The sequence below is a fragment of the Bubalus kerabau genome, chromosome 5 (assembly GCF_029407905.1).
Source record: "Bubalus kerabau isolate K-KA32 ecotype Philippines breed swamp buffalo chromosome 5, PCC_UOA_SB_1v2, whole genome shotgun sequence".
NCBI classification, from domain to species: domain Eukaryota; kingdom Metazoa; phylum Chordata; class Mammalia; order Artiodactyla; family Bovidae; genus Bubalus; species Bubalus kerabau.
Window position 1 is genome coordinate 72822909 of NC_073628.1, and position 24036 is coordinate 72846944.

The window sequence follows — 24036 nt, forward strand, 5'->3', positions numbered from 1 at the left end:
AAAGATTCGGACACGACTTAGTGTCTAATAACATGTTAGACAATAATAACGTGCTCGTATTGTCATTTTAGACTCTTATGTTCTTTTGACATATTTATCAATTCTCATACAATATAGTTAAAGTATATTTACAGCAAGTTTCAAAAATTTGAGAGCATATACCCTCCACTATATCTTTCATGATCTTAATTTGAAAGTTAACCATAGTCTTTGCATAGCTGTCGCGATTTCAGAGTGTTGTTTAATTATGCAGGAATAAAGAGGTGGGTTGTTGGAATATCAGAGCTTATTCTGTGTTTTTACACATTTAAAATTGTATATTTATGTGTATGGAAAAATGTAAAGCAAATATTGCTTCTTTGTAGTTAATTTTAACTTAAAAAGTAGTAAATGCACATACCTCATTGAGTTAAATTATGTAATTGTTATCAGATCAGATGAGTCGCTCAGTCATGTCCGACTCTTTGCGACCCCATGAATCGCAGCACGCCAGGCCTCCCTGTCCATCACCAACTCCCGGAGTTCACTTAAACTCACGTCCATCGAGTCGGTGATGCCATCCAGCCATTTCATCCTCTGTCGTCCCCTTCTCCTCCTGCCCCCAATCCCTCCCAGGATCAGAGTCTTTTCCAATGAGTCAACTCTCAAATGTGCCGTCCTGATTCTTTTACTGTTGTCATCTTTTTGTTTTACAATACCCTAATTTCTCCAGAGAAAAATGACTTAGAAGTAGTTTTTGTAAAAGATTAGATCATATTTAGTTTTATTGTTTTATTAGTGGTCATAAGATTACACCATTCACCTCATTAAGTCAGTACAGCCTCCCTTTTTTGAAGGTGAGCCTAGTGCCTAGTGTGTCTGCATGCACGTATTGGCATATTGTTTTTATTCTTGAAGCGCTGGCAGTGCCTGCTTTGTGTCCAGTCTGCCAGTCCTTAAGAGCATCTAGGTTTAATTTCTCAGTGTTTTGTCAGTATTAAGGGTTTATTGGATAATTATTTTGATTTTTGTATTTTGACACATGAATCCCACCTAGTGGCTGAAGTGGGTAATTACAGATCATGTATTGCCTAGGAAAACCATGTGAGATTTTTCTATATATTGCCTTTAAGTTTAAGGAAATCATTAATTCTTGGAATTAATAAGGTTGAATTGCATATTTCTGTGGATTATAGCTGTATTTTGCATACATTTTAAACAAAAATAAAGCTAAAGTGTTTTTATATAGGTTGTTGGTCATCATTTATGAATACTTAAGTTTGATTTTTGTGCTTTTATATCAGGAAGTAGTGTTTAAAGGAGCACATACTCATATTTATTGTCTTTGGGTAAGGCAAAGAGATTCTTTACAATTTTATTTCTGTCACTTGTTTTGTGTAACTTTAAAAATAAATATTCCATCATTAAAGTTCAGGTTGTTTATTGTCATGATTGCTTAACTGTGTAGTTTTTAAATGTTTGAAGGCTTAAAGTGTAGCCCTGCAAAATAATGCGTGTCTGAAAGACTTCAATTCAGTTAGGACAGCAAAAGTTATTAAAAATTTACAAATATGTTTATCAACAATTATATATTAAAGCATTTTTATTCAGTCAACTAAATCTAAATCATGATAAGACACCTTTACTTATGGATAAGGAATAGGCTCATGAGATTTTTTTTTCATTTTTTTCATTTCATTTTCATTAAAATCCAGTCCTCGGTGAGTGGTTCCCAAAGGTCATATTTCACTGATTTGATTATGCCAAGCTATCACATACCAGATCACTCCTTTATCTTAGTTTGTCGTAATAAACTATCATCTGAAGTATCCAGAAATGATTCTCAGTTAATCATAATAACTTAATAACTGATTAGTAACTGATAGGAATATTAATTCTCCTGAAACTGATTTTTGTTGACTTTCTATTCACAAATAATGACAAAGTACCACTTTTTTGTGTAAAATGTACAAAGATACTACCGGTTTGTTTTTTTTTTTTTAAGTTTCTAAGTCTTTATAGTTTGGAGAACTTTGCTAAATTATTCTTTGGAGGAGTATAGACCTTTAGTCTGTTTTTAAGTGGTTATGTGTATTTTATTTTTTAGTAAATACATAGATAAATAGCTGTGATTACATTTATTTTGGTACATTCATTCATGTTCTCTTTGCTAAGTACTGCTGAGTCTTACTTATGTTGTCTGTTTATATTCAACAGAATCAAAGAATCATCAGGATGGCAACAAGTGTTTACAAGCCCATATTTGGATTGGACTATTGAACGAGTAGCTTTAAATGCAAAAGTGGTCGGGGGTCCACACGGAGACAAGGACAAAATGGTGGCTGTTGCCTCAGAGAGTAGCATCATCTTATGGAGTGTCCAAGACGGAGGAAGTGGAAGCGAAATTGGTAGGAAAATGTTGTTTATGCTGTTGCATGTGATATTCTGAAGTTTAAGAGGGATTGCTCATAAATATCGAAATTAACTTGGACTAGTTATTAGTTAGCTAGAGCTAGTGCATCTTCTGTTTGGTGTCCAGTAACAGTAAGACTGCTCGATGTGTGAGGAATGGTCTGGTAAAGAGGCACAAAACCCGACTGGACTGCTCCGTAAGAATGTGCCCTTCCTGAATCCTATTTAGTGGTGGCTGCATTCTCTCCACCTCTTTCATAGCACTGGTCTGAAGGTGGGGCAAATAACTTTCTTCGTCCTCCCCACTTGTTGCTTCTAGACCCGAAGTTCTCAAGCTTTTCAATCTCCTCTAAATCTTCTTTACTTTCCTAAGTCATTCAGGATTGTTAATTGTTTTTGTTTGTATAGGTTATATCTATTGCTGTTTACCATAATAGGAGTTAATACTGCAATTCTGATAACTTAATTTAAAAAATAATGATAAAAACCCATTACATGGTAACATGAATAATTTTAGTAAAAAATAACTGTCTCCAAAATGGGAAGAGTAGCAGTGGTGTCCTGTTTTGTAAACCTCCTTTATGTTTAATTGAATTCTGATACCTATTTCTGCATTCAGTTTCCTGTGTGTGATTTGTTATTCTGGTTGAACTTGGTGAAGAGTTTGGCCTCACACAGATATATAGTTGGAAAAAACATTTTTATACAGTCTTTTTAGATAATTGCGGATATTGTTTGCTCCTGTCCCCAAATTTTGAAATCATATTGATGAACTCTGTTCATATAGATCATACTGTGTTAAATTAAAATCAGTCTGTTTTGTACTTTGAATGGGTCTTTTTGTCCTTATATAATTTTGTATAACATCATACATTGGTCATTTGTGAAGTGTTGGTGTACTGAGTCATGTAAAATCTTCAAAATATTGATACCTTTCATTGTACAGTACATTTAAAAAAATCACATTTATTACTATAACCACTGATCACATCTGTGAACTCCAGAATGTTAGGAAGTTTTCATACTTACCATGGCAGAAAACATTTTCCAGATTCCTGATGTTCACTTGAAGCATTGAGCTTGTGTCACTGAAATAACAGATTTGCTCAGTTCCACTTTTTGGGGGAAGTCTACCAGTTACCCCAAACTGAATTACATAGTTGTAAGTCATCTGTCCGGTGAAAATGGTCCTGTGTGAAAGCAGCAGCTGGTTTCCTCTCAGCCCCAGCAGTTGGGAAGGTGCTTCTCGACACAGGAGGACTCAGTCACACAGAACGTTAAGCAGACATACCCTCAAAATTGAGACTCAGTCAGTAAAAATTCTTAACGCAGGTTGCTTCATCTAGGAAATTCTTAAGTTAAACTGTTTTCTTTCCTTGAAAATGTGGCAGAGAAGGATTTAATCACTACAGGATAGCTTACTGGCACTCCTCTGGTTCGTGCTGAGGTGTGCTCTGTGTTTACCCAACATTGCTTTGCATGGTTAGTGCAAAGATCAACACAGGTGTTCTAGGATAAAGCAGGAGATTTGTAAGTTTTCAACACTTTGGATATTCCAATGCCATGTGTATTTGTAATCAAATATTCATGTAAAAGATCTTTAATGACTGGTTGAGGCTGATACTAGAGGAAGAGAAACAGGACACGAGATGCAGCTACATTTGTGTATTTGTAAGACAAAAATGCAGTTCTGCAGACAAAGTACTATCTGCGACAGTCTTTAATTTGAGGATTTACTGTGTCATTGAAAAGGGCCAGCATTGTGGTTTCCTTTACTGACGTTCATCTCGCAGGCATTCAGCATCGCCGTCTGTCTGGGCTTTCCTAGTCTCCCAGCGATGGTGTGCCCTCCTCTTGCTAGAGCAGTGCTGTACCTTACCCAGAAGGATGGTTCAGTGACTTTTTTATTTCTAGTTTGAAGTTCTGTAACAGATTACTGCTTTTCAAAAGTTTTTCCTATCTTCATTTAAAATACTTCTTTAAACTCTCGAGTATTTGGTTTGAAAGAACCCACAACTGGCTTTATAATACTGTTCAAAAAGGTTTTGTTGCTTAGGCACAATAAGGCAAGTTATTAACATCTATAAATTGGGGGGAAAGTTGTTATTTCAAATTTTTATATGCAGTTTTGTCCAGTTTCTTTAGAGTCTTTCTTTCCATGAATCAAAGAACTCTGCTAGTCATATTTATCTTTGTCAGCTCTGTTGGATTTATATGGATTGAGCAGGCAAGTTAAGTAAGTACAATAAAAATGTATTAAAAATAAATTTGTTTCAGAATAAATTATTTAACAGTTGTAGGTAAAATTTAAAAATGTAGAAAGATTTTTATAACATTTTAAAAACGAACATTGCAGAATAGCAAAGTGTACCTTTTTCTTGTGCTTCTTTGTGGGCTCAAGGAAAACTTGTATTCTAAAATAATTACAGCACTTATAACTGAAGACAGCTATTAAAGATAGTGGACGTATGTAGGCCAAATTAAGTTAGTCTTGGGAAACTTGGTTGTAGCCCCAGCCTGCCACCACAAACCATTCTAGAGAACAGAAGAATGCATGGGCAGGTGCCGTTGTCTCGGTGGTGACCTCATGTCATGTAGCCTCTGCAAAACTCCTTGTCTGTACATTCTTGAGAGAATGAGAGGTTTTTATTTTTAAAGGCAGTGAAAATAGTCTTGACTTGAGACTTCCGAGGGTTTCCACAGCCCCATGAGGATTCCCAGACCATGCTTGGGGAGTCGTTATTCTAGACCGTGTCTCTTCCCTTCTCTCTCGGTGCCCCATCCTCCCCATCCCCGTACCGCCGCACCTGCCCAGATTTGGAATTTGATTCCATCTGGACTTACACTTGCTGTAGTGCTCCGCTGCCTTTGGATTACTCCCCTTCATTCCTCTGAAATTACTAACTCTAATTTTCTAACTCAAAAATTCTTTAACTTCCCTGGGATCTTGACTCACTGCTTCCCATGCCATCAGGCTTGGATTCTGTGTTTACGGTCACTCTAGCATAGAGCCTCCATTTTCTTCCATCTCTCCCTTTGCCTTACCTACTTGAAGAAACCACAGCCCAGGCCAAATCGGCATTTCCCTCCTGAATAGCCAAATGTAGTTCGGAGAAAGAAATGTGTGCACACCCAGAACAGTAGTCTTAACTTGTGACCTCTCTCTGGTGGACCTTTAAAGGCTTCCCAGAAATCCTACATTATCCTTATCTGGTCTTGTTTCTATGTCTTCCTCGTCTCCTCTTCATGATTTGAAGTTGCTCTAATCATGTCCCTAAGCGCTGTCTGCAGCTACTCCTGTTAGTGCTGCCCACGGGTCTGCACTCTGCTAAAGCCTAGGATCTAGTTCATAGTCTTCATCTGATTAGAACTGGCACTGATACAGTTGATTACTCTTTTCCTTTTGAAGACTTTCTTCCTTCGGCTTCCAGAGCACTTCATTGATTTTTATCCTCGCTCTTTGTTTTTTCTCAGTTCCTTTTGATAGTTCTTCCTTATTTGCCAAATTTCAAAATGTTGGCATGCCCCAGGGCTTAGTCTTTGGGCTTCATTCCTCTATATCTGTGTCTGTTCCTCAAGATATTCCCAGGTTCAGTGGTTTGCTAGAAGGACCCAGAGGACTCAGCACATAGATACTTGGAGCCATGGTGTCTTATAGTGAAAGCATGCAAAGCAGAATTGACAAAAGACCCATGGTGGCATCTGGGAGAAGTTCAGTGGAAACCAGGGACAAGCTTTCAGGAGTTCCCTTCCAATGGTATTTGCTTAAAAATCCCCCAGCAGTGAATTGTGACTAACTTGTGAGATGTCTCAGGGAAGTTCGTTAGAGACTTGGTACCCAAGTTTATTACTAGAGGCTAGGCACTGAAGTACCCTCTGCTTAGCCTGTACCAAGACTCCAGATTCTTGAAAGAAAAGCAGATGTTCAGCAGAAACCCCACTGTTTACACAGCCATTTAGGCTTTTTGTCAGCATGGATTACATTTCTTTTGTCTGTAATTTCATGTGAGTGAAATTATGTAGTATGTCTTCTTTTGTGCTGGCTTCTTTCATTCAGCATAATGCTTTTGAGATTCATCCATGTTGTTGAGTGTTTTAGTGGTGCATCCTTTTTTATTGCTGCGTAGTATTCCATTGAATTGATATGCCAGAATTTGTTTATCTATTCATCTGTTGATAGACATTTGGTTTACTTTCAATTTGGGGATGCTAAGAATAAAGCTACCATAAACATTTAAGTAGAACTTTTTTTTAATGGACATTTTATAAATTAAATATTTAGATGTGGAATTTCTGGGATGTAGGAAAAGTGTATGCTTAATGTTATGAGAAAATGTACAAGTGTCTTGCACGTGGTTAAATCATTTTACATTTGTATAGCAGTGTATGAGAGTTCTGGTGCTCCATACCCTTTTCAACACTTTTTTATTATCTTAATTTGAGCCATTCTAGTGGACATACAGTGATCTTAATGTTGGGTTTAATTGTATTTCCCTAATGACTAATGGTATTAAACATCTTTTCATGTCTTTATTGACCATTTGTACTATTTCTTTTGAGACATGTCTTTTAAAAACCATTACCCTGTTTTTATGAGATTGTCATCCTATTACTGATTTGCCATAGATTAGGTTACGTAGATCTAATCTAATCTGTACGTAGATTGGATTAGTGGTTTGCAACCAGGGATAATGTCCCTCCGGGCCTGTGGGAATGTCTGGAGACATTTTTGGTTGACACCATTGAGGAAGGAGGCTTCTGTCTTCCTCCCCCACTTCCCCTCATCCATTTCTCTTTCCCTGTTATCCCTCCCTCATTCCCTCTTCTCTCTTCCTCTTTTTGAGATTCAGTTTCATGTTAGGCTACTTTATATTTGCCTAGGGACCATTGGGCTTCCCTGGTGGCTCAGACAGTAAAGTGTCTGCCTGCAACGCAGGAGACCCAGGTTCGATCCCTGGGTGGGGAAGATCCCCTGGAGAAGGAAATGGCAATCCACTCCAGTACTCTTGCCTGGAAAATCCCATGGACGGAGGAGCCTGACAGGCTACAGTCCATGGGGTCGAAAAGAGTCGGACAGGACTGAGCGACTTCACTTCACTTCAGAGACCATTGGAGCACTAGTTTTTTTCCAGTTTCTTTTCTCCCCATCCTTCAGTTTAGATCAGTATCCTACTGTCTCAATAGTGCTGTCTTCTTTTAAGATGTGAGTTTTGTTCCAGCAGGCAGTTAAATTACCAGAGGATGTTTATTCTGCTAGGCTTGTTGTTTGTTTGCTTTAGTCTTTCTCAGCTTTATATTTTATTTTAGGGCATGGCTTCTACTCAGGGTGTGTTAAGTATTGTCATTTTGGAATCTTAACAGAATGCCTGAAGAGTGAGACTCTTCACACGTACTGAGCTGGAACTATTGAATTCCCCCGCAAGTGACCTCTGCTGTCTCCACTCAGCTCCCAGACCTGCTGCAGCCCCTCGTTTTTATTCCTTGTGGATTCTTAGGCCAGCCCAGTGCAGCCTGGCCTCAGCCAAGGCATAGGGAAACCCCTCTAAAATTCTGTGCCATCCCCACACCCACCATGGTGCGTTTCCCTTCTTTCTTATATCTTATTCATAAATTCTAGCTTCCTCAACAGCTCTGGCCTCTGATCTCAGCTTTCTCAGTTGAGAAAAATTGTCGTTTGGTTTTCCCTTGAGTTTCACTTCCCTGTTGTCAGGAAGGCTTATACAGAAAGCCAGTTTGATCATGGGGCTTATCTTGTGTATTTACTGGCTTTCAAGTCTCCTGCTGCCTGTTGGCCAGTGTCTAAAAACAGCTGTCTCATGTATTTTGGCCAGTCTTTTGTTATTGTTGTTTATAGTGAGAAATAGTCTGATGTCATGTATCCATCATGACTGGTAGTAAAAGTCCTCCTTAAAACTTTAGGGAAAAAACTTAAAATGTTTTGAAATTATAATATACTTGTAATTATGTAGAAAGGAGATCAATTGTGATTTTTGTTTGTTTTTACAAGTTGCCAGTTGTAACATGCCAGTAAGTGAAGATTTTATGCCTTGCCTTTTTTTTCCCCCAAAGGCTGACTTGCTAGCTACTTACTGAGATAATACATAGTAATTTGTTCACACCCTGTAAAAGAGATCATTTGTTGTTACAAATATTCTTCAGAACTTGACAAAACTATCCAAAGAAAATTTGAGAGCTGGTGTATCCATGATAGAGCTCACTTAGAGGCTGAATTCCTTCGTTGTAACTTGTATCAGACAGTACTGCTGGCTTGCTGCTATACGCAGTGTTTTACCAGGAGGCTCCCTTAAGACGAGAACTTGTCATTACTTACAGTGTCTTCTTTGTGGATAGCAGTCAGGATTGTTGAGTCTAAGAAAGGGTCAGGGATGACACTTTAAATTTCTTGAGATCGTTCAGAATGTCTTCCTTGATTTCCCAGAATCTCACTCTTCTCTCAAGTAATCAGTGTTTGTTAGTTTTCCAGTTTTTATTTCTACCTTTCACATAGCCTATATTATTGAATATAGGTATCTTAACATGTTCTGAAAAATTGTCTAGCATCAAAACTAAAGTACTCATGCATGAGAACCCCTGCAATTGCATGTGAGATGGTTACACTGTGCTCTGAAGTGGCAAGTTTGTTTCTCAACCAGTTTTGATGAAAGAGCTTAGCTTTGTGTGGAGGCTTTGTTTTATTTTGCTCTGGTTTTTCTGGTTGACGGGTTGGGCTGAGGTGATCTATTCACGTGTATAAATATGTATTTATAAGTACATAAAAGTTAAGCTGTGTATATGGAAGACATTCTTGGCTATACTTTCCGGATTTGTTTTTCATTTTTGTCAAGTTTATATCATTTTTATTCCTTGCGAGATGCCTGGCTTTTTCAAGATTGGTTGAGAATTTTCAAGGTGTTGTTTATTGCCACTGGCCTGGTCTCATATGTAGTACAGTTCTGAACAGAAAGAGAAATACCCCTCATTGATATAAAATTCAAAAGAAATCAGTTACCTTTTCTGGCTTATGCTTTTAACACATTGCAGTTACATTTAATTGTTTTGTTTCTTCCCATGAGTTCTTCAAAGCCTTGTGAATCCTTGTTTTTCTCAGCTACATGCTGAGAAAATTGTTCTTGTTGTCACATATTCTCTCTGCTAAGTTACTAGAGTCGTTTCTGACTCTGTGCGACCCCATAGACGGCAGCCCACCAGGCTCCCCCGTCCCTGGGATTCTCCAGGCAAGAACACTGGAGTGGGTTGCCATTTCCTTCTCCAATGCATGAAAATGAAAAGTGAAAGTGAAGTCGCTCAGTCGTGTCAGACTCTTAGCGACCCCATGGACTGCAGCCTACCAGGTTCCTCCATCCATGGGATTTTCCAGGCAAGAGTACTGGAGTGGGTGCCATTGCCTTCTCCGTGTCACATATTAGTTACCTTTTTAAAAATAAAAAAAATCTGATACTCGAAACAGCTAAAGAGCCATATAAAATGGTATTCTATAATGAGACTTATTTAGACTTATTTTATAATGAGACTTATGGTTAGATAAAAAGATACTTTTCATAAGATGCTTTTCAAATAATTAAGATAATACTATTTAAATGTCAAAATTGAATTATAGCATTTTTAAAGTAAAAGTGAGCCTTGAGACATTGAGCATAGACCCTGTTTTATCGATCAGATAAGTAACCCGAAAAGTGGCAAAGGTACTTTCAGAGCCAGGATTCCAATACATAATCTTCTGACTGTAGGTGTTCACTTCAGTTCAGTTGCTCAGTCATGTCTGACTCTTTGCGACTCCATGAATTGCAGCATGCCAGGCCTCCCTGTCCATCACCAACTCCCGGAGTTCACTCAGACTCACGTCCATCGAGTCAGTGATGCCATCCAGCCATCTCATACTCTGTCCTCCCCTTCTCCTCCTGCCCCAAATCCCTCCCAGCATCAGAGTCTTTTCCAATGAGTCAACTCTTTGCATGAGGTGGCCAAAGTACTGGAGTTTCAGCTTTAGCATTATTCCTTCCAAAGAAATCCCAGGGCTGATCTCCTTCAGAATGCACTGGTTGGATCCCCTTGCAGTCCAAGGGACTCTCAAGAGTCTTCTCCAACACCACAGTTCAAAAGCATCAATTCTTTGGTGCTCAGCCTTCTTCACAGTCCAACTCTCACATCCATACATGACCACAGGAAAAACCATAGCCTTGACTAGACGGACCTTTGTTGGCAAAGTAATGTCTCTGCTTTTGAATACGCTATGCAGGTGTAGTGCTCAGCTAAAGAGAGACAGCTGTGCAGTGCCACACATAGGAGACCAAGGTTAGCCGGGGCAGTTGTGGTTCTTTTGCTGTTAATGTGAGCTCTCCTTACAAAGTCCTTCCTCACCTGTATCTCCTCTCCCCCTTTCTCACATTCCCTGGGCTTACCCATTCCAAATCCCCCGGTTTGAGGAACTTGTTTTCACCTTTTTATTTTTTTTTATTTTTTATTTATTTATTATTTTTTTAATTTTATTTTATTTTTAAACTTTACATAACTGTATTAGTTTTGCCAAATATCAAAATGAATCCGCCACAGGTTTTCACCTTTTTAAAAACCCAACTCAGAGGGCTTCTTTTCTAAGAAATATTCTGAAAACTTTTTTCCTAGGAACTCTCTTTTATTCTTCTGGTTATTACTCTGTGCATCCTTTTGTTGCATTATGTCATAATTGGTTGTTGGTTTTTTGTTTGTTTGTTTTTTTCTCTTTTAAATCACAAGTACCTAGTAAGATATTATTTTCTCATATTTATTTGCTTTTTTATTGAAGTATAGTTGATTTGCAATATTGTGTTAGCTTCAGTTCTACAGCAAAGTAATTCGGAGATAGATAATATGTATATATTCTTTTTAAAAAAATTATTTTTGGCTATGCTGGGTCTTTGTTGCTGCATGCTGTCTTTCTCTAGCTGCGGTGAGCAGGGGCTACTTTTTCTTGTGATGTGTGGGCTTATTTTTGGTGGTTTCTCTTGTTGCAGAGCATGGGCTCTAGGGTGGTTGGGCTCAGTAGTTGTGGTGTGTGGTTTAGTTGCTCCAGCATGCTGAATCCTCCCAGACCAGTGATCCAGCCTATATCCCCTGCATTGGCAGGTGGATTCTTAACCACTGGACTATTGGGGCAGTCCTCTATATGTATTTTTTTGTTTTTGATTATTTTCCATTACAGGTTACTGCCAAGATATTGAATATAGTTCCTTGTACTATACAGCAAATCCTTGTTGTTTATCCATCATTTCATGTATTTTAATCCCATGGCCTAGTATAGTGTCTTTGGAGTGAATTAAATTGAAATCTGCAGTATTGGCAGATGAGAGGTTTAAAATAAGCTCTGATAAAGGCCTGAATGTTTACTTTGCACACAGCATGACTACTTGCTGTTTCTTTTTTCTTGTTTGCTTATTTTCAGATTTCTAGATACATTGTGGATAGTTGGGTTGCCAAGTCTGTGTCTTCAGATCAGTGATTCTCAAATATCAGGTCTGTGAGCGGGCTGCAGCTAAAGCTTCTATGGATTTTATACAAAGGCAGTGGGTTTTCTCATTTAGTGTGTCTAGCATGAATCCCAGGATCCTTGCTATTTTATTGTGTTCACTTTAAATCTACCCAGTTGTTTTGATGGTCAGCTAGTCATGTATGGATGTGAGAGCGGGACAATAAAAAAGGCTGAGCACTGAAGAATTGATGCCTTTGAACTATGGTGCTGGCGAAGACTTTTGAGAGTCCCTTGGACAGCAAGGAGATCAAACCAGTTAATCCTAAGGGGAATCAACCCTGAATACTCACTGGAAAGACTGATACTGAAGCTCCATTACTTTGGCCACTTGGTGTAAAGAGCCAACTCATTAGAAAAGACCCTGATTCTGGGAAAGATTGAAGGCAGGAGAAGGGGGTGACAGACGATGAGATTGGTGGATGGCATCACTGACTCAGTAGACATGAGCTTTTGCAAGCTCTGGGAGATGGTGAAAGACAGGGAAACCTGGCGTGCTGCAGCCCATGAGGTTGTAGAGTTGGACACGCTAGAGCCACTGAACAACAGCAGCTAGGTTTGGGAGCCACAGCTTCAGATAACAAGCTGTTCAATCAGAGTAAGATTACTTGGGGCAAACTTTTACCTGCTGTTTAAGAGCTTAAAGTTTCTTATTTCTGGTTCCCAGAATGTCTGGCACATAATTTGTAGAAATGAGATACCTTTAAGATGTTTTTAGGCTGAGTTTTGATTAATTGAAAGATGGTGATTGATTAACCTCTCTTTTTTATTATCATTTAAGGAGTATTCAGCCTTGGTGTTCCTGTCGATGCTCTCTTCTTTATCGGTAACCAGTTGGTGGCCACGAGTCATACAGGGAAAGTGGGAGTGTGGAATGCCGTCACCCAGCACTGGCAGGTTAGTTTTGACTAATGCGTGTCACAGAAATGAGATTACTTCTGAAGCTTGTGCTGATTGTGCACGTGCTTTGTTCTGGTGGAATTCATATTGTCTCTGTTTTGATTATATAGTATATTGAATATATTTAGTGGTAAATTAGCTTCTGGATACAAGTCTGACTATATATTCAAGAATCTTAAGTCACTTTGGAAAATGAGTGGGTTTTTATACTGTGACTTGATATTTCTTTATTGCCTTGAAATGTTTTAAGTGTTATGCCTTGGGAATAGTAGTAGTTCAGATAAACTTCATCTCCTGAGTAGAAGCACAGTTCTGTAGAAAAATAGAGGACAATTAGCTAAATGGTCTCAGGTACTTGAGAGGAACAAAAAGGATGTAAGACTAAAGAAAAGTTAATACCTTATTCTGAAGGAGAGGAGAAAATTAAAGAACTTTAAGCAGAGAGTGATTTGATCAGATCCATAGTTTAGAAAGATAACAGTAATAGCTAATACGAAAAGTGGACTGGAGATCAGGGAAGGTATCTAGCAAAAGAAACAGAGATTCAGCCAGAGTGAGTAGACTGTAAAGATGAGACTATTTGGAAAACATTTTGTAAGCCATCCTAAAACAATAAGGATTGGTATCTGATTAGATGTAGAAAATTAAAGAAGAGAGATGGCTTTCTAATTTTGACAGTTGGGTGGCTGGTAATATTTTAAACTGAAAGGGAATGGAGTGAGAGAAGCATATATGCTGGTGCATAGTGTGAGGAATAATTAGAATGATTAAATATGTTTCTTTTGCGATTCCTGTAGGTATCCGAATATAGGAGCTCAGGAAACAGTTGGTAGTACCCCTTTGGAATTTAGGAAAGAAGAAAGGGCTAGAAAAAAACATTTAGAAACCGCAACCTGTGGTAACTGAAAGATAAGAATTGATAAGATTTTCCACTGAAAGGGTATCTGTAAAGAAAAGCCAGAACTAAAATCCTGGGGAACATTAGCTTTTTAAGGGAACAGGATAGGAAATGAAGAGCTAAAGGGACACATATGGTGCAATTGAGAAATGGCGTTGGTTTTGGTGGTAGAATATCATTTGCAAAGTTAGGTTGTGGTGGGGAGACAGATTGCAGGAATTGAGAAATTAAAAGATCAGAGATTAGAGACAGCAAATTTAGCATGTCTTTTAAAAGTTTGATGGTGAAGTAGAGCAGAGAAATGAAGTGATAGTTTAAGGATCAAGGCTAGATGGAGGAAAAGATATTCAGTGCTTTATTTTTTTCTCTAGGGTTTTAGAAACTTGAGCATGCTTGTTAGAGAAGGGAGTTGGCAGAGAAAGCATTTAAAGATGGAAAGAATGGAGATGTTGCTAGTCCCATAGAAGTCAGGAGTATATGTACATAGTGTCTAGGACATAGTAGACCCAATAGAGAAGAGAGGCTTCTTTCTCTGTGACAGAAGAGTCAGGAAGGAGTTCTGTGGAGGAGAAAGACATGGAAGTATGTTTCAGGGATTGCAGAGATTATAAATCCTTATAAGGGACCTGGTTGGTACAGTTATATGAGTTTCCTCCTTAATCCTCAGAACTGGGAGGGAACAAGAGCAAGAGAAAACAGTGTTGGCTTGATTCAGGATTGAAGATGTAATTAAATAGGTATGACACACAAAGGGGAGAGAAAACATAAAATGGCAAAGCAGTTGAAATTGTAAAATTGTAATGGAGTACCAGGTAAGCAAAGGAGGGTGCAAGGATTCTAGGGACTAGAGGGAAGGTAGAGCAGGTTGATGACTTGAAAGGAGTGGAAATGGTACAGACAGGAAGTTGTTGTCAAAGGCTGAAGTAAAGATTTTGGAGTTGGAGCAGTTCTCGGTGATGTAGTCATTTAAATCATATGTTGGACTGACTTAAAGGTGAAAGTAGTTGAAATAGGGGTCAGAGAACTGTGAAGGTCATCAGGGTGGACATGTAGGTACCAGGATAGTGATAGAGAATGGGACAAAAAGCCAGCTGATCAGATGCCCAGCTCCTTAGCAAAGGTGATAGGTTGATCTGGAAGCTGCAGTTGGGGCAGAGAGAGGGTAATTGAAGGTCATGCTTGGGTTGAGCTTGTGCAGGGATGTCCTTGAGATCTTATGGCAGGGCCTAACAAGTGCCAATACTTTGGCCACCTGATGAGAAAAGCCAGCTCATCAGAAAAGATCCTGGTGCTGGGAAAGATTGAGGGCAGGAGAAGAAGGGGACGACAGAGGATGAGATGGTTAGATAACATCACCATCTCAATGGACATGAGTTTTGAGCAAACTCTGGGAGATAGGGAAGGACAGGGAATCCTGGCGTGTGCTGCTGTTCATGGGGTCGCAAAGAGTCAGACACTATTTAGCCACTGAATAGCAACAAAAGATGGCAGGGAAGTGGTGAGAGAATGAGTGACTTCCAATGAAAAAGATTACCATCAGGGAAAATTAAATTTCATTCTAGGTGAAGACATGGAAATCATGGTTGTAGAAAAAAGATACTAGCTAAGATTAGGTGGGGCTAGTGTCAGCTGATTTAGCGTTGTTACTGTAAATCATCTGCCTGCAATGGAGGAGACGCAGGTTCGATCCCTGGGTTGGGAAGGTACCCTGGAGGAGGAAACGGCAACCCACTCCAGGATTCTTGCCTGGAAAATCCCAAGGACGAAGGAGCCTGCTGCTGCTGCTAAGTCGCTTCAGTTATGTCCGACTCGGTGTGACCCCAGAGACGCAGCCCACCAGGCTCCCCCATCCCTGGGATTCTCCAGGCAAGAACTCTGGAGTGGGTTGCCATTTCCTTCTCCAATGCATGAAAGTGAAAAGTGAAAGGGAAGTCGCTCAGTCGTGTCCGACTCTAGCGACCCCATGGACTGCAGCCCACCAGACTCCTCCGTCCACGGGATTTTCCAGGCAAAAGTACTGGAGTGGGGTGCCATTGCCTTCTCCGACAAAGGAGCCTAGTGGGCTACAATCAACAGAGTCATAAAGCGTGACACGACTGAGCACACACACATGCACTGAAAATCCTAAGCAAGCGAATATGACATACTCAGGGCAGTTAGTGGTCAGGACACAAGAGGTGTCAAGTCTCCTCGCTAGTGACTGAGCTGATTCATATAGGACCTTCCATATAGGCACAGAAAAGGCATCATAAAGGTGTTACCATAAAAGTGATGGGCCAGGGAGTGTGGGAAAGGACTGATCTAGGTTGATCTAAAATTGAGGAGGAGGGATTCTTCAGCTGGTGCTATTCCTGTAAAGAGGAACATGGATTTTAACGATTTATGGAAGGTCTGCTCTCAGGTGGGTTACTTGGCTAATATGTCAAGTCTGAGCTTTCAATGGCTTGGAGAAGTGGTGCTATCTGTGCCATAAAAGTGGTGAGGTGCATTTCAGTTCCTAAAGGAACATGTGTCTTTATCACCTTTTTTGTTTTTTTCTAATGTCACAACTGCATATAAAATTTTTCATATTTTTGAGATCCCTGAAACTATACTGGTGTCCTCAACGTGGATACTTGTTAAGCTTTTAGTCCCATGGGTATAACCTGTTGCTTCTTGTTTGGTACATGCATGAGTTGAAAACCATAGCTGACAAAGTAGGTTTGTTATCACATTTCAGGAAGACCTGGGGTAAGTTGAACATTCATGCAGCAAACAAGCCTTGTAACTTATAACCTAGATAGATGATTTATTTTTATTTTGGTGTGCAGGACCGAGCTAATATGTCATGAAATCTCAGTGTCTGATCTGAGAATCTCAACAGACAGTTCTGACCTGGGGCTGACTGCTGTGGCAAGGATGAGCAGGCTCTCATCTGGCCTATAGCCACAGTTCTGCCCAGGACTAACACAGAAGTACACAGGACAACCGGTGTAGTTCCTGACTCCAGCTGTATAATCAAGATTGATTTGAAATATTTGAGTCACATGAGCAAGCCTGAGAGCAAGTGTTTTTAAGCCTGAAAGCCATGGTGGTATTTAGGTGTAGCAGTTTCTTACTGTAGCTCTTCCCTGGTGGCTCAGACGGTAAAGAATCTGCCTGCCAGTGCAGGAGACATAAGAGACTTGAGATCCTTGGGTCAGGAAGACCCCCTGGAGGAGGAAATGGTAACCCACTCAAGTATTCTTGCCTGGAGAATTCCATGGACAGCAAGACTGGCGGGCTACAGTCCATGGGGTCGCAAAGAGTTAGGCACGACTGAGCGACTAAACACACAAAACATACAAACGCGTGCGCAAGGAGAGCTTCAGTAAAATGCTAATGAAAGTGTTACATGTGCATTGTATCTGGCTTGAGTAAGAAAAAGGGAAATTATGTTTTAAAAGAAACATTTCAATTTTATCCTTAATTCCTCTTTAGATTAAAGAAGGTTAGTAATAAGGAGTGTTTCAAATAGGTAGCCTAGGCTGAGTTACATGGCAGAATAGCAGTTTTAGGACTTATTTCCCCAGTCATTCAAGTTTAAATGTAGATGCATATTAGAAACGTATTACATGTTTCACTCTCATATTGAAAGACAGTTTTGGAAGTCAGTCCTGGAAAGTCATTGTGTATCCTGATTCCTAAAGGATCAGAAAACTCTGTTCATTCTGAAAGACTAGACTCGTCAGCCGAAGTCACCTAGGTCATCTGAGTCATAACCTAACTGAACAGTGGAGGGCAAACTTGAGGAGGAAATGTTGGCTTACTGGAGAATGAAAGTGAATTGCTGTGGTCTGAGGGCTGTGCTGGACTAGAGTTCGGGAGGCTTGCTTGATTTCGCTTCTCTTCTTGTGGTCTGATGCACTTGCAGCACTCATGTCGCAAGTACAGTTTGCTTACTTGGGTTGGCTGTCTTGTTTTTTTGTATTTGTAACAGGTTTGTGAGCCCTCCGGAGAAGGCAATGGCACCCCACTCCAGTACTCTTGCCTGGAAAATCCCATGGGCAGAGGGGCCTGGTGGGCTGCAGTCCATGAGGTTGCTAGGAGTCGGACACAACTAAGCGACTTCCCTTTCACTTTTCACTTTCATGCATTGGAGAAGGAAATGGCAACCCACTCCAGAGTTCTTGTCTGGAGAATCCCAGGGACGGGGGAGCCTGGTGGGCTGCTGTCTCTGGGGTTGCAGAGTCGGACACGACTGAAGCGACTTAGCAGCAGCAGCAAGTTAGGAATAAGGTGGGAATTGGCATCTTAGGGCCAGAATTCATTGGAGAGAGGACTGGCATTTGGGTGCCTATTGTGTCCTGAACACTATCCCAAGTAGGTTGTATTTCTGACTTGGGATTTACAGCAACACAGCTGAATTAGCTGTCACTGGCGAGGAGACTTGCCACCTGGATGTCTGTTGTGTACTGATCACTACCCTGAGTCTGTCTTGCTTGCTTAGGATTTTTAGTGCATGTGTGTGTGCTCAGTCGTGTCAGGCTCTCTGTGACCCTGTGGACTGTAGTCCATCAGGCTCCTTTGTCCTTGGGATTTTTCTAGGCAAGAATACTGGAGTGGGTTGCTGTTTCCTCCTCCAGGGGACCTTCCCAACTCAGGGATCGAACCTGCATCTCCTGCATTGCAGGCAGATTCTTTACTTGCTGAACCATCGGGATTTACAGTAACAATGCTAAATCAGCTGACACTAGCCCCCCCAATACTGACATACAGAAATATTGGGTAAAAATACTAAAATAGTATATATTCTATTAATATCAGGTATTGAATTATATTTGTTATTTGTTTCTTTATACATATTTGCATACCCCATATCAAAGTCAAGGCTCTGGATTCTGGGATTCCACCAGGACCAGGAGGCATGGCTTCAGGGGAGCATGTAAATCCAGCCTCCTGCAAAAAGCTGAAGCTTTAATAATCTGCCTCAGTCCCTGAGAAGAAGACTGGGAACATTTTGCTTAATAATTTTGGAATAAGAAATCTTGATATATGTTCCATATCTTGGATTGGGAAAGGTAGTGCAGGAGAAAACCATCAATGAGAAATTGAGGCCACAATCATATTAGGAGTACAAATACATGACTTGAAAGCACAAAGATAAGTCTTTGTGCTTTGGGAATTCCAATTTGAGAAATTTATAGAACTGGTCTAGGGTCATTTACATTTCTAGGGATGGACATGAAACCAAACAAGATATGGCACACAGGGCTTCACGAAATAAATATTTCTACTGAAAGTGAGCCCATGCTAAGTCACTTCAGTCATGTCTGACTCTGTGCGACCCCATAGACGGCAGCCCACCAGGCTCCCCTATCCCTGGGATTCTCCAGGCAAGAACACTGGAGTGGGTTGCCATTTGCTTCTCCAGTGCATGAAAGTGAAAAGTGAAAGTGAAGTCGCTCAGTCGTGTCCCACCCTCAGCGACCCCATGGACTGCAGCCTACCAGGCTCCTCCATCCATGGGATTTTCCAGGCAAGAGTACTGGGGTGGGGTACCATTGCCTTTTCCAAGTGAGCCCATAACCTCCCCAAATTTGTAAACTACACATGAAAGCAAATGAGGGGAAGTCATAAAATGTAGGCAGTTGGAGTACAAATGTACCTTAGAGCTGAAAATAATTGAACAATTAGGTACTTCTGAATAAATTTCAAATTATTTAATGAGAAAGACGAAGGACTAGACTACAATAAATAGGAACAGTCAGAAAAGAAACAAAATAAAACAGTAGAAATTTGAAAGCCATTGAAAATTCAAAACAAAACTCATACTCAGTGCAGGGGTCCCCAGTGTCCAGGCTGCAGACCCATACCTCTTGTCAGATCAGTGGTGCGTTTGGATTAGGAGTAACGTGCACATTTGCTTGAATCATCCCAAAGCTGTCTCTCTCCATCCCTCCCACCAGCCCTAGTCTGTGGAAGAATTGTCTTCCACAAAACTGGTCCCTGATGCCAGAAAGGTTGGGGACTGCGGACTTAATGTGTTAAACAGAAGGACAAATAAAAAGACAGTGGATTGCTGGACGCATCTGAGAGAATCATTCACAGTGAAGCAGAAAGTTAGTAGAAAATATGAAAAGAAGAAATGAAGGGAATAGTGGATGGGATTTAGAAAAGATAATTGCTAACAATTTTGGAGAATGAAAGAAAGGCTTGATCGTGTTGATTAAAGAAATACATCAAGGCTGAGTAAAATCAAATATATACATTGTGATGTAATAGAAGATAAAAATATCAAAAGGTGTCCATAGATTACTGACAGGTACGTTGTGTGTGTGTGTGTGAGAGAGAGAGAATGAATCGCTCAGTTGTGTCTGACTCTTTGCAACCCCTTGGACTGTAACCCGCTAGGCTCCTCTGTCCATGAAATTCTCCAGGCAAGAATACGGTAGTCGGTTGCCATTTAACCTTCAGGGGATCTTCCCAATCCAGGGATTGAACCTGTGTCTCCTGCCTTGCAGGCAATTATTTACTGTCTGAGCCATCAGGGAAGCTCCCAGATACACTCTCAGTTCAGTTCAGTCGCTCAGTCGTGTCCGACTCTTTGTGACCCCATGAATTGCAGCACTCCAGGCCTCCCTGTCCATCACCAACTCCCGGAGTTCACTCAAACTCATGTCCGTCGAGTCGGGGATGCCATCCTCCCATCTCATCCTCTGTCGTCCCCTTTTCCTCCTGCCCCCAATCCCTCCCAGCATCAGAGTCTTTTCCAATGAGTCAGCTCTTCGCATGAGGTGGCTAAAGTACTGGAGTTTCAGCTTTAGCATCATTCCTTCCAAAGAACACCCAGGACTGATCTCCTTTAGAATGGACTGGTTGGATCTCCTTGCTGTGCAAGGGACTCTCAAGAGTCTTCTCCAACACCACAGTTCAAAAGCATCAATTCTTTAGCACTCAGCTTTCTTCACAGTCCAACTCTCATATCCATACATGACTACTGGAAAAACCATAGCCTTGACTACATGGACCTTTGTTGGCAAAGTAATGTCTCTGCTTTTGAATGTGTTATCTAGGTTGGTCATAACTTTTCTTCCAAGGAGTAAGCATCTTTTAATTTCATGGCTGCAATCTCCATCTGCAGTGATTTTGGAGCCCAGAAAAATAAAGTCTGACACTATTTCCACTGTTTCCCCATCTATTTGCCCTGAAGTGATGGGACCAGATGCCATGATCTTCATTTTCTGAATGTTGAGCTTTAAGCCAACTTTTTCACTCTCCTCTTTCACTTTCATCAAGAGGCTTTTTAGTTCCTCTTCACTTTCTGCCATAAGGGTAATGTCATCTGCATATCTGAGGTTATTGAATATTTCTCCCGGCAATCTTGATTCCAGCTTGTGCTTCTTCCAGCCCAGCGTTTCTCATGATGTATTCTGCATATAAGTTAAATAAGCAGGGTGACAATATGCAGCCTTGACGTACTCCTTTTCCTATTTGGAACCAGTCTGTTGTTCCATGTCCAGTTCTAACTGTTGCTTCCTGACCTGCATACAGATTTCTCAAGAGGCAGATCAGGTGGTCTGGTATTCCCATCTCTTTCAGAATTTTCCACAGTTTATTGTGATCCACACAGTCAAAGGCTTTAGCATATAAAGCATAAAGCATAAAGCAGAAGTAGATGTTTTTCTGGAACTCTCTTGCTTTTTCCATGATCCAGCAGATGTTGGCAATTTGATCTCTGGTTCCTCTGCCTTTTAAAACCAGCTTGAACATCTGGAAGTTCACTGTTCATGTATTGCTGAAGCATGGCTTGGAGAATTTTGAGCATTACTCTCTAGCTAGATGTAAAACAGATTCTTTGTTGAGCAACAGTAGAAGCCAGAAGACAGTAGGCTATTCTCGAGTTAGTTGAGGAAATAAGTTTCAACTTAGAACTTTACATTCAGCAAAACTGTCATTCAGACATGAATGAGGGATGTTTTCATATAATACAGAAAGAGTTTGTCACTTACAACCCTCAGTGGAAGGACTGCTGAAGAAATGCCCTTTGATAAGCTTATTTTATTTAGAAGAGGAAGGAGTGGAATACTGCAAACATTACTAGCAAAGGCATTTCTCGATATGTTGGTGAATCTAAGTATTTAAAAAGTAATGGAGGAGAGTTAAAACATTTTGTTAACAAATGATTATCCAGGTAGAGATTGTGGTTACAAGATTTAAGGGGCCTTGTATTGCTTGGGAAGATAGACTGATTATTTTCAAAATGTAAATCATTTAAATTTTTACATAGACATTAATGATAATCACTGAACTACCTTAGGAGAGAAAACTCACTTCTACCTTAGGTTTGTGATCACCATGATGGGATCACATGTACTGATCAGTGTGGTTTCTCAGGTTCTTGCCATGAAGTTATTGGGGTAAAGAAGAGAAGGCCGCAAAATGACTGCCTCCTTGCTTACGCTGGGAGAGATCTTGGTACCACCTCCTCTGTAACCTAACTTCACATGTCCTCTGCTTTCTCTGTTCTCCTTGTGCTGAGAGGTGGACATGAGAAGAGCAGGACTTGGTCGGGGTGCAGGGAAGGAGGTGGTGGTGGTGTTCAGACACCAAGTCATGTGATTTTTTGCAACCTCAGGGACTGTAGCATGCCAGGCTTCCCTGTCCCTCACTGCCTCCTGGAGTTTGCCCAGGTTCATGTCGCTTGAATCAGTGATGCCATCCAACCATCTCATCTTCTATTGCCCTCTTCGCCTCTTCCCCTCAGTCTTTCTCAGCATCAGGGTCTTTTCCAATGAATCAGCTGTTCCCATCAGGTGGCCAAAGTTATTGGAGCTTCAGCTTCAGCATCAGTCATTCCAAAGGGTATTCAGGGTTGATTTCCTTTAAGATTGATTGGTTTGATCTCTTTGCTTTCCAAAGGACTCTCAAGAGTCTTCTCTAACACCGCAGTTCAAAACCATCAATTCTTTGGTGCTCAGCTTTCTTTATTGTCCAGCTCTCACATCTGTACATGACTACTAGAAAGACCGTAGCCTTGACTATATGAACCTTTGTCAGCAAAGTGATGTCTTTGCTTTTTAACACACTGTCTAGGTTTGTCATAGCTTTCCTGTCAAGAAGCAGTTTTCTTCTAATTTCATGGCTGCAGTCAGCATCAGCAGTGATTTTAGAGCTTAAGGGGAAATCCGTCACTGCTCCAGGATTAGGAAGGCTCTAATCCTGGTGCCCACCCTTCCAGAGAAAAGTAGATCAAGTGTCTGTCTGGGATGTGCCGGGGAAAGCTCCAGGCTGCTGCCAGCCTTTCATTGAAAAATGGTCTAGAGAGAGAGAAATTTCATGGCCTTACCTACCCCTATCCTCTGACTGTGAAGACTTTGGGGTAGAACTGAAGCACTTTCTGAAGTATGTGAACTAAAAAGATACAATTGATATAAGAAAATACATCAGTGAAACAGCCTCCCCTCCTTTCTTCAGACCTCTTGACTCATCACCAAAGAGTTCTCAGTGACTACCTGCCTCTGAAGCTTTTGGCTCTGATGAAACAGAAACCTGACCTGGGGTTGAGAGTGGCCATCAAATCTCTGCAGAGATAGTGCTAGTGTGACTTATAACCAAGCATGACACCAGAAAGTACACACAGAATTTAGGGCTGTGAACATGAACAGCTTATAGGAGTCATTATTTCCAAGATGTAGCTGTTTTTAAATTTGGTTTTTAGTTAGAATTGGCATAAATTCTATGCTGTATTTGCTGTTCTTCAGATGTGTGTTTTTCCCTTTCTCTGCCTAACTCCTAGTTATTTATTTGTTTTGTTTTCAAGTGTTACTTCCTTTTTGAACTTTTCCTTGATCTTTGTCCTTCTCTCTGGACTAGAGTTGAAACAGGAATCCTTTCTTTCTCCAGGGTTGTATTGCACATCCTATTTTAGTGCCTGTCACATTGTAATTGTCTTTTTTCTTTCTTGCCCATGAGTTTCAAAGCGCCTGTGGTGCAGAAGTAGCATTTCACATCCCTTATCCATTCCAGTACCTGTTCACCTGGATAATATCTAGTACATAAAAAGTGTATAATGTGAATGTTGAGTGTGTAAGGTTTCACATGCATGCCTAGTCTGGCTGTACATAAGGATGATTCAATTTGATCTTACTGCCAGTACTCAGACTTTCTGGTTTTCGTTTTGTTTTATAGTAAAAATCATGCCCTTTGCTTTTCTCTTAGCACAAACATAAGCATTCATTAATTTGTAATTAGCCTGATTTGCTTGGAAAACTGATTTTTTTATTCTAGTGCTTGAAAAAACAAAAGCATCTGAGAACTTGATTGGCCGTTTCCTAGGATGTAGAGGTGAAGTCTTCAGGGGGAG

The 24036-nt window shown here is 40.4% G+C and overlaps 1 protein-coding gene across 10 annotated transcripts in view; it reads left to right on the top strand.

Moving 5' to 3' along the window:
* The window catches only part of KCTD3 (potassium channel tetramerization domain containing 3), a 72774-nt gene that overhangs the window by 29342 nt on the left and 19396 nt on the right, over positions 1-24036 (top strand). For all 10 annotated transcript variants that reach the window (XM_055581879.1, XM_055581877.1, XM_055581878.1 and 7 more), the window contains 2 exons: positions 2197-2387; positions 12696-12811. In XM_055581879.1, coding sequence (XP_055437854.1) covers positions 2197-2387; positions 12696-12811 — 307 coding nt within the window. The remainder of the gene's footprint in view (positions 1-2196; positions 2388-12695; positions 12812-24036) is intronic.